At 41.8% G+C, this 17702-nt stretch overlaps 1 protein-coding gene across 2 annotated transcripts in view; it reads left to right on the forward strand.

Annotated features, from left to right (window-relative positions):
- Rbm5 (RNA binding motif protein 5) overlaps positions 1–17063 on the forward strand; it is a 29446-nt gene extending 12383 nt beyond the window's left edge. For both annotated transcript variants that reach the window (XM_020172650.2, XM_074059638.1), the window contains exons 7-25: positions 1178–1261; positions 2085–2145; positions 2617–2682; positions 2786–2946; positions 4417–4514; positions 5327–5414; positions 5600–5677; positions 5758–5830; positions 7423–7508; positions 7898–7982; positions 8194–8285; positions 10879–11040; positions 11444–11593; positions 11675–11746; positions 12666–12845; positions 13135–13209; positions 15114–15211; positions 15291–15420; positions 16441–17063. In XM_020172650.2, the coding sequence (XP_020028239.2) occupies positions 1178–1261; positions 2085–2145; positions 2617–2682; positions 2786–2946; positions 4417–4514; positions 5327–5414; positions 5600–5677; positions 5758–5830; positions 7423–7508; positions 7898–7982; positions 8194–8285; positions 10879–11040; positions 11444–11593; positions 11675–11746; positions 12666–12845; positions 13135–13209; positions 15114–15211; positions 15291–15420; positions 16441–16566 (1965 nt within the window). In that variant the 3' untranslated portion in view covers positions 16567–17063. The remainder of the gene's footprint in view (positions 1–1177; positions 1262–2084; positions 2146–2616; positions 2683–2785; positions 2947–4416; positions 4515–5326; positions 5415–5599; positions 5678–5757; positions 5831–7422; positions 7509–7897; positions 7983–8193; positions 8286–10878; positions 11041–11443; positions 11594–11674; positions 11747–12665; positions 12846–13134; positions 13210–15113; positions 15212–15290; positions 15421–16440) is intronic.
- Positions 17064–17702: the final 639 nt, after the last annotated feature.

Genomic DNA, 17702 nt, shown 5'->3' on the forward strand with positions numbered 1-17702 from the left:
ACATCCCTCATAACGGGATGATCTGTTGACATATCTCCCAGCTTATATTTGCTTCTGTACCATCACAGTGAGTGGATGGCCCTTCATCTCTTTTCCTCTTGGCCAGACATGCAGTCTTTAGATACTGCAGAGACAAAATTCATAGCATGTATTAAATCTTCCAGGATTTGTGAGACTCAAATTGCTCAATAGTATGTGTGGTTAAAGGGGTTAGATACCTTTTAAAAATCTGGATATCTAATCTCTACTTAAGTCTGCCCTGACAGTGTGAGACCACCCTTATTACTGCCATCCTCCCCACAAAAAGAAAAGACTCATGTTAAATGAAGGCTCTTTGGGGGAATGTGCTGGGTAAACTCTTGGCTAGATTGATTCAGATTTGAGTTTTGACCTTTTGAAGTTAAGTCACTGTTAGTCACATAGTTAACTTGGTGTACATTTTTATGAACTTTCCTACCCCCCTGAAGAAACTTCATTGGCCTCCTGGTTACCTATCCTGAAGAGAGTACCATCCATTTCAGTGAAAAACACATCTGTCACTTAGGACATGACATGGTTGCATTTGGCAGGAAGAAATCTCATTGAACTGTTTATTAGAGTTGGTGGCATTCAGAACAGTCCTTCTTGAGAAAGAGTTATTATCAGGTTCCCTTTAAAAATGAGTTCCCCTCCCTTTGTCCAAAGAACACATCCTGAAGCAAGAGTTCTTGGGAAGGGGAAATTCAAAGGCTTTTACTTTGTATAAGAATGGGGGACTGGGAAACAGTGAAGCAAAACCCAAGGACACCATGCTAAGGGCTAATGCAGGAGACAGTCTCAGAACTGGGAGAGGTCTGTCTTCTGCTTTTCAAATAGACTGTCACTCTCAGGCAACCTGTCATTGCTGAATGTTAGGACTTCTGTCTCTGCTGGAGACACAGCCTGGTGCATGTCAGCGTTTAGTGTTTGACAGCTTTCTCAGCACTCCCTGACTCCGTTTACCTTTACTCCACATCCCATTCTCTTACTGCCTATCTGAAGGATTGGATGGGCAGAGTATAGGTGGCGGTGGTTGGTCCTCCCCGTATGTTTGTCCATTTAATTCCAGAGCACTGATTTTTCCGAAGTGTGCTCTGCCCTGGGAAAATGGACGCATGTTCCTCACAATGGGAATAACTAATTACTTCTTTTCTTACAGAAAAAGTTGGTGATACAAGGAAAGCACATTGCAATGCATTATAGCAATCCCAGACCTAAGTTTGAAGATTGGCTTTGTAACAAGGTAAGCATGTGTTCTAACCAAATAAACAAAACTCATTCAGGATTTTGCTGTTCTTTCTGTTTGTCTGTTTGATGTCCAGGCAAGGAAATCGGTAAATGCTCAGTCACTAGCTCTTATAAGGTGATTTTTGTGCCTTATGACTTTCTTTGGGTCCTCTTGTGCTGATGTTAAAGGACAGAATCACTAGAACTCTAGAGATTTTGTTTTATAGAGATCCAGGTTTCCAAGCCCAAAATTTCAATTAAGTTTTTAGGTGGATTTCACTTTACGCAGTAAAGTTGAAGTCTCAACTTCTGAAATAGTCTCTTAACTATATTAACAAAAGCCCTTGAGAACCTTGGAATGGTAAGGTCTGTTATGGTCCTGTCATCAGTGCATCATTTTGAACTTTGATGTTGACACTACTATTTTGAGAATGCTTAAATTCTTCGTTCTCCATGTGTCTGATAGGGGACAAGATAGTTTTCAAGTTACATTGTGTCTGAATGTATAAAATGGCCCATATAATACTCTCTTAATGTCAGGCAGAACTTTGTCAGTGGTTTGCTTTTAAGGTTTTTAGACGAACTGAAAGCTTTCCTTGAGTTGATAAAAATGGGATTCTACTTCAAATATGACAAAATTTGTTTTTGGAAGAATTCACATGATCAAATATTTCCAAATTTTTAGGTTATTCCCCTTTGGGACACATGGTATCAGTTTCTGCTTTTTTTTATATTAGTTGCTGGACTTACCTATGGCCTCATTGCTCTAACCCACATTGTTACTAGAAAGCCTGGCCTAATGTAAGAAATAATTACAGATAAAACTTTTTTTTTTCCAGTGCTGCCTTAACAATTTCAGGAAAAGACTAAAATGCTTCCGATGTGGAGCAGACAAGTTTGGTAAGCGTGGATTCAGCTGTTTGGACAATGCAATAAAACCTGACTAGTCAAGTTACTGTCTGTGAACCTGAGGAAAAACATAGATTTTAGGACATTTAAACAAGTAACTTGTATATTTTCCTTAAGCCTTTTACCTTAGGTTAGGTAGATGCTGCTGATGATTGCAAGAGCACGGAAAATTCTTTTTGTTTTCCAAAATTAAGTCTGCTCACCTGGTTTGCGTTCTACATCTATTTGCTTTTCTTTGCTATGGGATGATACTATCCTGCACTGGCCCAATGTTTGTATTCCACATTAGCCATGTCAAAATGAAGTCACAAATCTTTTAAAAGAAAACTTAAAAAAAAAAAAAAAAAAGACTACTAGATGTGCTTAAAAACTTCAGGGATTTTTATGTATTCCTTTACTGAAGATACATTGGGATTTTTTTTTTTTTTTTTTCAATTGGGTCTTCTTTACTCCTCCCTCTAGACTCTGAACAGGAAGTACCCCCTGGAACCACAGAGTCAGTTCAGTCTGTGGATTACTACTGTGATAGTAAGTTCCAGCATAATCTTTTGGCATTTTTGTTAAAAGTTGATCTTGAAAAGTATTGGTGTTGGGAATGCATGTTTCTGTTATTTATCTCATTTACCCACAGCGATCATTCTTCGGAACATAGCTCCACACACTGTGGTGGATTCCATCATGACAGCCCTGTCTCCCTATGCATCCTTAGCTGTCAATAACATTCGTCTCATTAAAGACAAACAGACCCAGCAGAACAGAGGTTTCGCATTTGTGCAGCTGTCTTCTGCAATGGTGAGGTTCTTAGTGAATCTTTCCTTTAAAAAAAAAAAAAAAAAAAGTTGGCCATTTGAAGCCAGCCTGGGCAAATAGTTTGTGAGACCCTATCTCAAAAAAACCCAATAGAAAATAGTACTGATGGAGTGGCTCAAGTGGTGGAGCGCCTGCGTGGCAAGCATGAGGACCTGAGTTCAAACCCCAATACTGTAAAATAAATAAATAAATAAATAAACCAACTTTGGGTCTGGAGATTTAACTTTATAGTAGAGAAGTACATGATTAGCATGTACAAGGCCTGGGTTCAATCCTCAAACCCAAAAAGTAAAAAGAAAAATTTAAAAACAACTTTAAAAGGCAAATATGGGCAGACCAGTCTCAGAAGAAAGGAAAAAAACCAAAGAAATGTGGTTCATTTTTTGGTAGTACTGGGATCTGAATTCAGGACCTTGTACTTGCCATGCAGGTGCTTACCACTTGAGCCATGCCCACTGCTCTTTTCGTTATTTTTCAAAAAAGATCTCACATTTATGCCCGAGCCAGCATGTACTTTGATCCTCCCTTCTAACTGGAATGACAGGCCTGTGCCACCATGCCCAGCTTTCATTGGTCTCTCAAACTTCCCCTATAGGTGTGACCACCATACCTGGCTTAATTTTGATCTTGTGTATAAGGTTTCTGAAGCCAACAAAGTTCAAGGCTTTAGAATGACAGTTTGACTGCTAAATTATAGGACCAAGTTCTTGTTTGTTTGTTTGTTTTTGTTTGCCATACTGGGGTTTGAGCTCAGGACCTCATGCTTGCTAGGCAGGCACTCTATCTCTTGAGTGCCACCAGCCCCTGAGTTATTTAATAGTAGTAGAAATTAGGCATATACCTGTAAAGAACTGGCAGAACTGAAAGCTTGGCATGGTGGCTCACTGCTGTAATCCCAGGTACGCAAGAGATGGAGATCAGAAGCATCATGGTTTGAGACTAACTGTGCAAAAGGTTTGTGAGACTCGATCTCAACCAATCAAGCTAGTCATGGTGGCATGTGTATGTCCCCAGCTACAAGGGAGGCTTAAATGAGAGTATATCAGCCTAGGCCAGCCCAAGCAAAAATAAAGAGACCCTATTCCAAAAACAGCCAAAGCAAAAAAGGCTGGGGGTGTGACTCAAGTGGTAGAATGTTTGCCTAGCAAGTGTAAAGCCCTGAGCTCAAACCCCAAAAGCACCAGAACTGAAGTTTGAATCACAGTTTAGTTCTTTGTGCTTTGTTTTAGACTGATTTAGTATTTATTTCTTTAATAATACTGGATACCTTTACATCCTGGAGGTATTTCTTTTCTCAAGGTTTCATATCCACAGAAAGTATGAAATCAGATAGATAGGTAGAAAGATACATATAAACTTTATTTCTTGAATGGGGTAGATGTGAGGGTTTCTTTTACTAGAGAAATTCTTAATTACATGACCAAATTGTTTTTTCTTCACATTATCTTTTAGGATGCATCTCAGCTGCTTCAAATATTACAGAGTCTCCATCCTCCTCTGAAAATTGATGGGAAAACTATTGGGGTTGATTTTGCCAAAAGTGCTAGAAAGTGAGTGGCTTCATTGTCCTTATTTCAAAGCATCCCTGTTCAGGGATGCTTTGCCAACTGTTTCCGAACCCCATGCTCTCAACACTTTTGACACTTCTTTTCCTTGTTCCAGGCCAGAAGAGAGATGATTATGTTCTCTTATAGCTTATTCCTTCCTATCCTCTATAACCAGTTGATAATGGTTGCCAGAAATGGTTTCAGAGCATGACAAAGACAAACATGGCAGATGGGTTCTATGTAAATTGCAGCAGTGTAGTGCAAACCTGTCCAGAAATAATCCTATCTTCAAGAATGTCATGTTGCCGGGCACTGGTGGCTCTCGCCTATAATCCTAGCTATTTGGGAGGCTGAGATCTTGAGGATCGCTGTTCAAGGCGTATATAGTTCACGAGACCCCATCTCCAAAGTAACCAGAGCACATGAACTAAAGGTGTGACTCAGGCGTTAGAGTGCCTGCTTTGCAAGTGCAAAGCTCTGAGTTCAAACCCCAGTCCCACAAAAAAATAAAAAAAAGATTGACATGCTAATAATAGCTTCATGTATATACTATTACTGTCTAATGTTAAAATTTTCTCTTTTGTAGTATTGTTTCTCATCGAACAGATCCCTTATTAAATAGCAATTAATGAAGTAGAGCAGTGATACTACAGGAGCACTTGACCACTGGGAGATTTTCCCTCTATGAAATGCAGCCTTATTGGCATATGAGACCTGACAAAAGCTGACATGAATCCCTGTACCCTTCAAAGTATGTGGACACTAATTGGGGACATACAGAGATAGAATCACATGATTGATCTTTGTGGTTTCAGAGACTTGGTACTGCCAGATGGCAATCGTGTCAGCGCCTTCTCTGTAGCTAGTACAGCCATTGCTGCTGCTCAGTGGTCATCTACCCAGGTAAGGAGGAGGATCTTTTGGCTCAAGGTGGTATGTTCATGGTACCCAGGTTCACACAAGTGACCTCTCCCTTAGTACTTGCAGTAGAAGCTCTTTAGGGAGTTTTTTAAAGGGAGTATTTCCTAACTTCTTTTTTGATGGTCACTAAGTTTGTCTTTGCTTCCTTTTCTTTTGCCATTTCCTAGTCTCAAAGTGGTGAAGGAGGTAGTGTTGACTATAATTACCTGCAGCCAGGCCAGGATGGTTATGCTCAGTACACTCAGGTAGGTTGATTTAGCCAGTATTCAATTTCCAATATGCAAAGAATGTCTGAAAATAGCTTTAACAGTGGACTTTTCTTCAGTATTCACAGGATTACCAGCAGTTTTATCAGCAACAAACTGGAGGATTGGAATCTGATGCATCATCTACATCAGGTAGTAAACTTCATTTCCCTTTTGCCTTTTCTTTAAACAACTGTGGTTGAGGAAATATGGCTCTGATCCCAGAGCTCAATCCCTTGTCAAGGCCCCACTGGGAAACTTTCAAACTTTCAGTCTTTGAAGCCCACCAGCTCTGGCTTTGACTTTTTTTTTTTGGTAGTACTGGGGTTTGAACTCAGCCTCATGCTAGCTAGGCAGGTGCTCTACCACTCTGTCAACCCTTTTTTGTGTTGGGTGTTTTTAAGATAGGGTCTCACAAACTATTTGCCCCAGGGCTGGCTTTGAACCAGGATCTTCCTGATCCCTGCCTCCTGAGTAGTTAGGATTATAGACATGAGCCACCAGTACCCGGCATGACTACCTGTGTTAACTAGATCCAAAGTTGCAAGTCTATCCCTGCAAGAATGTGAGGGGGCACATTCAGGGCTATCACCATGTGTCCGAGGTACTGGAGTAGAATAGGGTTGTTCATGTATACCAACAGCCAAAACTTCTCTCATGATGAGTTTTATTCTTGAAATTCAGCTCTGTATTTCTCTACTCTGTATTAAGAGTTTGAGTACCCATGTAAGTCTAGGTGAGCAGAGGGTATGGTCTTCAAATAGGGCTCCAACATTAATCTCCGAAGAAGGATCGCAGTAAGATTTTGCTTTGTTTTTATTCAAGAATTATGAAAGAAATATAAAAGAAGTATGTTCAAATACTTTCTCAGCTCAGCGCACATACATAATTTTCTTCTCAGCCATCATACAGAATCCATAACTTTTTTTTCAGTACTGGGCTTGGAACTCAGGGCCTACACCTTGAGCCACTCCACCAGCCCTTTTTTGTGAAGGTTTTTTTTTTTTTTTTTTTTTTGAGATAGTCTTGTGGAACTATTTGCCCTAGCTGGCTTGGAACCATGATTTTCCTGATCTCTGCCTCCTGAGTAGCTAGTATTACAGGCGTGAGCTACTGGTGTTTGGCTCACAATGCATAACTTTTTGTAGCACATCTAGTAGATTGTAAGAAAAATGAAAATGTCTAGATTCCAGGGTCCTTATTAAGAACTGACATACAGAGCCAGGCTCTGGTGGCTCACATCTGAATTCTAGCTATTCAGGAGATAGAGATCAAGAGACTCACGGTTCAGAACCAGCCCAGGCAAATAGTTCTAAGACCCTATCTTGAAAAAAAATCTATCACAAAAACGGGGCTGGTGGAGTGACTCAGGGTATAGACCCTGAAGTTCAAACCCCAGCACAAAAAGAAAAAGAACTGACCTGCAGGGCTGGAGGTGTAGCTCAAGTAGTAGAGTGCCCACCTAGTCATAGTGAGGCCTGAGTTCAAACCCCAATACGACCCAAAAAAAAGGAACAATTTACACAGCTGGGCATGGTGGTACATATCTGTAATCCCAACTCTTGGGAAGCTGAGGCAAGAGGATTTTGAGTTTGAGGCCAGGATGGACCCTGTCCCAACAAAAAACCTGACACACAAAGACAGGAGACTAGATTTGGAATTACAGATACTGATAGTTGGCCTGGAATTAAGTGCCTTGACTCTCAGTAATCCCGTCCTGTCCCCCCCTTCTTTTTAATCATCAGGCACAGCAGTGACCACCACCTCAGCAGCTGTGGTGTCCCAGAGTCCTCAACTATATAATCAGACTTCAAATCCACCTGGCTCTCCGGTAATTCTCTCATCTTAAATACAGTACTGATTACTGTTGGGGAAACTTTGTGTTGCTGTACAAATACTATCCTTTCCTGATGCATGAACCAGGATTGAATAATATACATTCCAACCTGTTTCTCTCTTTATCTTATAGTATTAGGTAATAATTTCATTAAAAGTTTGTGCATATATTTTTATTAAATACCAAGCAGGAGCTTATTTATACTTTGTGAATGCTTTAGCTTGACCTTTAGAAAGAAAGTTGTTATCATGTTTTGCTAAAGGATTGCCTTAGATCCTTGCTGCAGTGTGTTTCAGGGGAGCCCTTCCTCCTGGATTGCAGTGACTTAGTTCTCTTAAAAGGCTTTACAGTTGAAATTATATTGAAGCTGCTGTTCTTTCCAGACTGAGGAAGCACAGCCTAGCACTAGCACAAGTACACAGGCCCCAGCCGCTTCCCCCACTGGTGTAGTTCCTGGTACCAAATATGGTAAGCCAAACCTTATGGGGCTGTTAACAGTTGGAAAGTCCTAGTTGTTGCCTTTAATAAACGTTCCTCTCCCTTTGAAATGGGTATCAGAGGGACACTTGGGGATGTGAGAGAAAGAACATTAAGGCCTGCTGTGTCTCACTGGCTTAGAATTTGAAATAAAGCCAGTTTCTTACCTAGAATGATTATATGCTGGATTTTGTTTTTACAGCAGTACCTGACACATCTACATACCAATATGATGAATCATCAGGATACTATTATGATCCTACAACAGGGCTGTACTATGATCCCAATTCACAAGTAAGTGTGCTGTTTCCTCAATTACACTAGAAGGATTTTGGTTTCCCTTAGTGGTACGTTTAGGAGGAATTAGATGAAATATCCAAGATGAGCTGTGCGCCAGTGGCTCACACCTATAATTCTTGCTAATTCTTGCTACTCAGGAGGATCATGGTTTGAAGTCAGCCTGGGCAAATAGCTCTCCAGACCCTATCTTGAAAAAACCCATTGCAAAAAAGGACTGGTGGAATGGCTCACAGTGTAGTAGGCCCTGAGTTCAAGCCCTCAGTACTGCAAAAAAAAAAAAAAAGAAAAACCAAGATGAAATAATTCCTTGCAAAGGAGTATGTGACCCAGAATTTATTATTTATCTTATTTTATTCCGATGGAACTGGGGTTTGAACTCAGGATGTAATGTTTGCAAAGCAGGCTTTCTACTGCTTGAGCCACACCTCCAGCTCCAGCCTATATATTCCTGAGGGTAGAATTTAGCAGATCTATGGTTAGTTTGGAGATGGGACCTCACAAACTATTTGCCTGGACTGGCCTTGAACCATGATCCTAAAGATCTCAGCCTCCCAAATAGCTAGGATTACAGATACAAGCCACTGAGCCACCAGTGCCTGTTGGTTTTTGTTTTTGTGGTGCTGGGGGTTAAACCCCAGGCTTTATGCATACTAGCCAAGCACTCTTACCATTGAGCTACATCCTTAGGCCCCAAATAAGTTTTAACCTCTTTGTAGCCACCAAGATGTAATATTTAGGATTTAAATCTTATGGATAAAAAGGGTTCTAAAGTATAATGTATATATAGAAAAGTACACTAGACTTAAGTGTGCAGTTCTTCACATATTTATATGGATACATTCCCAGCACACCTATAGGATCCCTTGTGCTTCTTGCCAGTCAGCACCCTCCCCTTCAGTAACCACTACTCTGATTTCTATTACCAGATAATTGTGACAAGTTACTTTGTAAAGACCTAGCTAGAAGTTTTAAATCGTGGGTTTGCTTTCTATTTTTCTCAATTGTGACAAAATTCACCATTTCAACCATTCAGATTTTAAAATTCAGTGGTTTTTGGTAAATTCACAGTGTTGCACAACTTACCACTGTTTAATCCCAGAATATTTTCATCACCTCAAAGAGAAACCCTACACTCAGTAGTGACTCCCCATTTTCCCCCCACCCAGTAACCACTAACTGTTTTTGTTTTTGTGGATTTACCTATTTGTAGACATGTATAAATGGAATCAGACAATATATGACCTTGTTTGTTTTGTGTCCAGCTTGTTTTACTTAGCATGCTGATGGTTTTTCAGGGAGGTGGAAGTGTTTTGTTTGCAGTACTGGGGATTGACCTTAGGATCTCATGTTTGCTAGACAAGCATTCTATAAGTGTGCATGTGCGAGTGTGTGTGTGGTTTTGTTTGTTTGTTTGTTTCTGGTAGGCCTGGTTTGAACTCTCAGGGCTTCATGCTTGCAAAGCAGGTGCTCTACCACTTGAGCCACATCTCCAGCCCCAGCCTATATGTTCTTGAGAGGAGAATTTAGTAAATCTGTGGAGTGATGTTTTATTTTTTGGTGGTGTATATAACTTTTAAGAAAGAAAAGCAACTTTAACACTCCATAAATAAAGAACTGTTTATGACCAGAAACTGTATATATAGAATAGTAAAATAAGTACTTTTAACAGGAAGGTAGCATTGAAAGCTTGTGGTTTCTGAGAGGGAAGTGTGAATCTATGTGCTGCCTGTCTGAGCAGTCCCATCCTCTGCACAGTTTTTCCATTTCTCTCAGTGACATAAATCTATAAAATGTGTGGAGTCTGGCCATTTCCCAGGCAGTTCTCTTTGGTGTAACCATAGAAGTTAGGACTTCTGTGTTTGTTACCCACACCACCTTCTCCACAAGAGATACCACAGACACTCTCTTGAGTCCCTGTTGAGCAGTAGAATAAGTGACAAGTAAAGAAGAGGAGAGGAGAAGTTCTCTTTTTTGATTGCCTGGGAATCCAAAAGATTCTGCGTAAATGAACCCAGTGATGAACTTTTTAACTTCTGTCATGGAGGGTATGAAATCTCTATGACATGCCCACCTGATTTGTGTAAACAGTCTTTGGCAAGGAGTGAAGAACAGTGCTCTCTGGGTGCTCTGTAGATAGGTCCAAGGATTAAATTAATGAGAACTAGATTCTTGATAAAATTTCTACACCATGTACTTTTTTGCTAGCTTGTTCATCATTATCCCATATACCAAGGTGTACCATGGGTTCTTCATGGGCAGGAAGTATCACTAGTTCATAGCATATTTTGGAGTTGTTTTTTTTTTTAAACCTTTGACCTGCTTTTTTGACAAAATATTTCTTTTAAGTTTGACATGGTGGCAGGGCTGTGGGCATAGCACAGTAGTAGAGCACTTGCCTAGCATGCATAAAGCCTTGGGATTCATCTCTGCTGCAAAAAAGAAGTTTGAGGCTGGAGGCCATGGCTTAAGTGATAGAGCACCTGGCTGACAAGTACCCTTGCCCTAAGTTCAGATCCCAGTACTACTAGGAAAAATTGAGATTAGTATACCAGATAATGTATATTAATTATTATATATTTTTTTCTAGTACTATTATAATTCCTTAACACAGCAGTACCTTTACTGGGATGGAGAGAAGGAGACCTATGTGCCAGCTGCAGAGTCTAGCTCCCACCAGCAGACAGGTCTACCTCCCACAAAGGAGGGAAAGGAGAAGAAAGAAAAACCCAAGAGCAAAACAGCCCAACAGGTAAGAGAATGACCCATCCAGGTCACCCATAGTTCTCTCCTTGAAGTATTAAATAGGTTAAGTCTTTGTTTTGAGGTTGTAGTGCTTATGTTAGTTTTATCTAAAATCTTACTGGATTCTTAAAACTGGCTGGGCTGCAGATGTAGCTCAGTGGTAGAGTGATTATCTAGCGTATATGATGGATTTGATCCCCAGAGCTGGGGGAGAAACATCCTGGCAATCTCATAGACTTTCAAAAAGAATTTATTAAACATTTCAGTAGCATGCAATATATGGAAATATTTATAGGTAGAAGTTAAGAGTAAGGGGGTTTGTTATTGGCTATGTGGTTGGGATAAGATCCTTAATGTCTTATTGGATGATACCGAGGACTAAGTGTTTTGATGGTGTTGTTTGACATTAGATCGCCAAAGACATGGAACGCTGGGCTAAGAGTTTAAACAAGCAGAAAGAAAATTTTAAAAATAGCTTTCAACCTGTCAATTCTTTGAGAGAAGAAGAAAGGAGAGAATCTGCTGCAGCAGATGCTGGCTTTGCTCTCTTTGAGAAGAAGGTAATAGTAGCCAGAATGGCCGCACAGTAATAATGGAAGCCTAGGTAAAACTCGAAGCTTATGGCTTGTTCTTCTTCCCAGGGAGCCTTAGCTGAAAGGCAGCAGCTCATCCCAGAATTGGTGCGAAACGGAGATGAAGAGAATCCCCTCAAAGTAAGGAAGTGCCACCTATGTTTTAAAGACCATGTCCACAGTTTATGTCTCACTTTGAATACATCTTGGCTAATGTGATTTCTACTTAAAATGGTATATGGTCTCTGTTAGTGGGTATTTGGAGCACCTTTGGCACATAGAATCCATGTTCAGGGCTTTATTTTCATGCCTGAGACCAGTTGTGATGGAGTGGTGAATGAAGCCTGAATTTCTAAGTTCAGTAAATTGAGTTTCATTTCATCTGTAATTAGAAGTTTTAATGGTCTAGAAAGAAAAGAATTAAGATAAGAAAAAAACTTGCTTGGCTGGTAGAGTGGCTCAAGTCGTGGAGTGCCTGCCTTAGCAAGCATGAGGCCCTGAGTTCAAACTCCTGTATTGGGGGAAAAAAAAAAAAAAAAAAGATGCTACCATTCCAGTCTGTCTTGGGTTCACTAGATCTAAAAAAAGAAGAATAAGAAAGGACTTTATAAAAATTTAAAAGCAACAATAAATTATTGTACTTGGTGTGTGTGTGTGTGTGTGTGTGTGTGTGTGTGTGTGTGTGTGTGTGTGTGTGTTTTTCCTGTGGTGGTGGAGTTTGAACTCAGGGACTCACACTTGCTAGGTAGGCACTCTCCCACTTGAGCCACTCTGCCAGCCCCTTTTGGGTTTTTATACATGGTCAGAGGTTTGAAAAAACCCATCCAAGAACCCATTTCTTAGACTCCAAGACAGTTGGTGCCAGAAGGTTATCAGGCCTAGTACTCAAGGAACTGACTGCTCCATACAGTTGCTGGAACATGATTCACTACTAAAGGATGACACAGAAGTAATGGGCATTGCTTTTATTTTACATTTTAGCATTACTTTATCCAGGTACATAGCCATTGTTATCTTCCTGTTGCATATTTCCAATGACCCATCTGCCTTTTGTCCCCAGAGGGGTCTGGTTGCTGCTTACAGTGGTGACAGTGACAATGAGGAGGAACTGGTGGAGAGACTTGAGAGTGAGGAAGAGAAGCTGGCTGACTGGAAGAAGATGGCCTGCCTGCTCTGCCGTCGTCAATTCCCAAACAGAGATGCCCTGGTCAGGCACCAGCAGCTCTCAGACTTACACAAGGTGGCCTTGCTTCTCTGAACTGATCAGAGGTGGGGAGGAGAGGCAATGAGGTGATGGGAGTACCCTGACCATGATGAAGGTTCAGTAAATACCTGCTCTTTATGAAGTTGTTTGAGAGTCTAAATGGAGGAGAACATTGTATCTCCTTACAGCCTAGCCTCTGGTTTTCATGCCATAGTGTATTAAACTGGGCTTTGGTTCTTAGAATACAATAGATAGTGGTAATGGTATGACATTTCATATTAGGATGGTCTGAATTCTAAATGTGTCTATAAACTTTCTTACACAGCAAAATATGGACATCTACAGAAGATCCAGGCTGAGCGAGCAGGAGCTGGAAGCCTTGGAGCTGAGGGAGAGAGAGGTAAATGTGCCACTAGGAGGGATATCTGCCTTTAGCAGTTTGGGTTTTTTTGGTTTTTATTTTTTGAGCTTGAGTCTTGCTGTGTTGTGCCAGCTGGCCCTGAACTCCTGGGCTCAAGTAATCCTCCTTCCTCAGCCTTCTCAATAGCTGGGACTGTAGGCATGCACTTCCACATCCACCTTGCCTTTAGCTTTTATTTGTACCATTTAGTTCCAGGTTCCTGGAGCAGGGTAGGAGGACCTGTCACACACTTGTCATCTAACCATTGTAGTTCATATAGACTGGACTATACTGTATATGTTTTAATTCCACACTATCCATTCATGAGGTTCACAGGACCAGAAGCACACCCTCAAGACTGCTCGCAGGTCCTGAATGCCAAACACTCACTGGTAATGCACACTGGGTTTTATTAAGGGGAAAATGCTCTCATTTGGACTGGCCAAGGAAGCCTTCATAGGCAATGTGGGGATTACAAATTAAGTCCAGAAGACAGTAGGACATGAGATGATTGGAGGTGATGTGGAAGGAAGGAGGATGGGCAGGGAATGCCAGGCAGGGCGAAGGACAAAATATACCAATAACTGGCAAGCAATTATACCAGGTTGGGGGCCCTATGGCAAGGTTGTAAATGCAAATAGAGACCTATAGGTTAGAAATGAACAAGTGGGTTAGAAATTTCCTACCATGAAATAATTCTGAGGTGTCCCCTCAGAATTGCTTTCCCCTTTCTCCACTGATTATAGTGCCAGCTTCCTGGGGACTGCTGGAAAGGTCTCTGGAAGCCTCCTCAACACTATATAAGCCAGGCACATACCTATAATCCTAGCTACTTGAGAGGTGGAGATTGGGAGGATCACAGTTTGAGGCCATACACGGCAAAAAGTTCACGAGACCCCCATCTGAATCAATTTTTTAAAAAGTTGGGCATATAGCCAGGCTCCGGTGGCTTACACCTTTATACCTAGGTACTCAGGAGGCAGAGATCAGGGGGATCACAGTTAAAAGCCAGCCCAGGCAAATAGTTTGAGAGAACCTATCTCAAAAAAACCTATCCCAAAAATAGGGCTGGTAGAGTGGCTCAAGGTGAAGGCCCTGAGTTCTAGTCCCAGTACCACAAAAAAAAAAAAAAAAGTTGGGTGCAGTGGTCATATCTGTCATCCCAACTCTGTTGGAAGCATAAATGGGAGGGTCATGATCCCAGACCTGCCTGGGCATAAAAGCAAGAATCTTGTTTGAAAAATTAACAAAAAAGGGCTAGGGGCATGGCTCAAGTAGTAGAGCACCTACTTGGCAAGTAGAAGGCCCTGAGTTCAAACGTCAGTACTGCAAAGAAAAAAAAAAACTTACCTAGTCTTGGAGGTGGGCCTGTTCAAACGTTGAGGGGAAAATGAACAACTCTGCCCTTCTCTTCCTTTAGGACCATAACAGGTGATATAACCAGTATTGTAAGGGAAATTAGGGAATTTAGTATTTAACACCACACTAAAGTCAGGTGCTGAAGGCTCATGCCTGTAATCCTCGCTACTTGGGAGGATCTCAGTTCAAGGCCAGCTTGGGCAAATAGTTCGAGATCCCCACCTCCAAAATAACCACAGTAGAATGGTGGAATGGCTCAAGTGGTAGAGCTCCTGCCTGGCAAATGTGAGGCTTTGAGTTCAAACATCTGTTCCCCCAAAACAAAAACAAAATAACCAGAGCAAAATGAATTGAAGGTGTGACTGAACCAGTAGAGTGTCTGCTTTGCAAAGACCTGAGTTCAAACCTCAGTCCCACAAAAAAAAAAAGCAACCACACTAAAAAGCCATGCTTCAGATTAAAAGATACTTTGAGTGAAAGTCTTGTTTAGGTGTGTTAGACTGTTGGCTTTTTTTTTTTTTTTTTTTTTTTTCCCCACTATTTAGATGAAATACCGAGATCGAGCTGCAGAGAGACGAGAGAAGTATGGCATTCCAGAACCTCCAGAGCCCAAGCGAAAGAAGCAGTTTGATGCTGGCACTGTGTATGTGATGCGCACCATTTTCCAGTTCATTAGCTGGGGCTCTGGCTGTCTTAAGTAACTGTGTGTTTGCCACTGGCAGGAATTACGAGCAGCCCACCAAAGATGGCATTGACCACAGTAACATTGGCAACAAGATGCTGCAGGCCATGGGCTGGCGGGAAGGCTCAGGCTTGGGAAGAAAGTGTCAAGGCATCACAGCTCCCATTGAGGTAAGCATAAGGTCGAACATCAGTGGGTGCTGATTTTACAGGCTTGTTGAAGAGATGAACTAAGATGAAAGTGCCCAGAGTCTGGGACCCAATAGCACTTTACTTTTGCATATCATGTCATCACTACTGAGTGGGGTTCTTCCTTGCAGTCCATCCTTATCTCACTCTCCTTTTGTATTTAAAAATTAAAATTTAAGGCCAGGTTTGTTGGCTCATAACTAATCCCAACTTGAGAGGAGGAGATAGAGAATCCAGTTCAAGGCCAGCCCAGGCAAAAAGTTAGCAAGATCCCTCTCAATAAATCCAGGTGTGGAAGTGAAATGCCTGTGAGCTGAGCTACATGGGATACCAGAGGCTGGAGGATCAAGATCCAGGCTGGCCCAAACAAAACATGAGACCCTGTCTGAAAAATAACTAAAGCAAAAAGAGCTGGAGGTGTGGCTCAAGTGTTAAGAGCACCTTCTTAGTAAGCTCAAGGCCCTGAGCTCAAGAACCCAGTATTACAAAAAAAAAAAATTATTACGATTTTCATTCTCAAGAAATCCCTAAGTTGGTTAGAGCCCAGATTGAGACATAATTCAGGATCAGAGGCACCACCAGCACCACTACCCTAGGCCATACCACCAGTGATTGCTCCCACCCTGCCCTGGCGGCACAGGTCAGGTTGTTACATACCATGTTTATCCTGTTCTGCTGACATCACCTGTCCTGCTAAAATTTGTGGCTGTAATTACCAGGTCTTCCCCAGGCCTCAGTAGAGTGCTTTGGGGCCTATACTAGGCATGTATGCTTGCTGATCAGGCATTGAGGAGTGGGGAATGTAGATTCACCTGGCTGTCTTCCTTTCCTTAGCCATTTCATTGCTCCAGTCCTTAAACCTACTCCAAGTCTCCATTGTAGAAACGCTTGTTTTTATAAAACTTTCTGGCTCCTAGTGGGTGGTTCTGCAAGGTAAGGAAATGAGAAATGGGAGCAATCACACTACCTGCCAGCTGCTAACAATCTTTATGTTTTCCCCAGGCTCAAGTCCGGCTAAAAGGAGCTGGCCTAGGAGCCAAAGGCAGTGCATACGGGCTGTCAGGTGCTGATTCCTACAAAGACGCTGTTCGGAAAGCCATGTTTGCCCGATTCACTGAGATGGAGTGAGACTGTGAGAGAGGGGGGATGACAAGGAGCTACAAGGAGCGAGCCACCTCTTGAAATTGCTCTTACCACCTGTCTTTCTAAGGGCATGCCTTGTGCTGTTAATAGTTTTTGGGTGAACCACTTCATTCTGTAGGGTTCTCCCTCCCACCTTGAAGCTCCCTTATGTGGGTTATCTGGTAAATGGCCTTCCTTCCCACCAGAGGGCTTTGTGAACAGACCAGAGGGGACAATGGGCTTTTTATACTTCAGTGTACATAGTGTAATGTAGTGTGTTTTACATGTGTAGCCTATGTCATGGTCCCTCTTTCCTGAGGGTTTGAGATGCCCTAGGTGGTAAGTGACACCAAAGCCACCTCTGTCATTTGTCGTCATGATGTCTTTTCTTGGCAAAAGCCTTGTGTATATTTGTATATTATACATTTGTACAGAATTTTGGAAGATTTTCAGTCTGGTTGCCAAATCTGGCTACTTTACAGAAGAAATAACCTTGAAAAATGGGTGTCCTGTGTCTCTTTTTTCTTTGGTGAGTGTGTGGGTAGGTAGCATGTCTGAGCCAATCATGTCTGGTGTGGTTGTTTTGTTTTCTTTAATAACAGTTTGAACTTAGGGCCTCATGCTTGCTAGGCAGGCTCTCTACTGCTACAGACACTCCGCCAGCCCCTTCAGCTTTAGTTATTTCTCCTACCTACAGCCTCCCCTGAAGCTGGTATCATAGGCATGTACCATCATGCCTGGTTTATTTGTTGAGATGGGAGTCTTGTTAACTTTTTGCCAGTCTAGTCTTGAACTGCAGTCTTTCTGATCGCCACCTCCAAAGTAGTTGGGGTTATAGGCATTGAGCTGCCATGCCGTGCCTTGCCTTATCTTTTTTTTTTTTTTTTGGGTAGGACTGGGGTTTGAATTCAGTGCTTTCCACTTGCAATGCAGACTACCACTTGAGCCACACCTCCAGTCCATTATGCTTCTGAGCTGGGGGTGTAGCTCAGTGGTAAATTGCTTGCTTAGCACGCATGAGGATCTGGATTTGATCCCCAGCACTGCAGCATAGAGAACAAATAAAAGAACCACTACCATTTTGCCTTGGGTGTTTTTAGGGATGGGATCCCTAAGCTGGCCTTGAGCTGTGACCCTCCCAG

This window comes from Castor canadensis, chromosome 17 (assembly GCF_047511655.1).
Source record: "Castor canadensis chromosome 17, mCasCan1.hap1v2, whole genome shotgun sequence".
Classification (NCBI taxonomy): domain Eukaryota; kingdom Metazoa; phylum Chordata; class Mammalia; order Rodentia; family Castoridae; genus Castor; species Castor canadensis.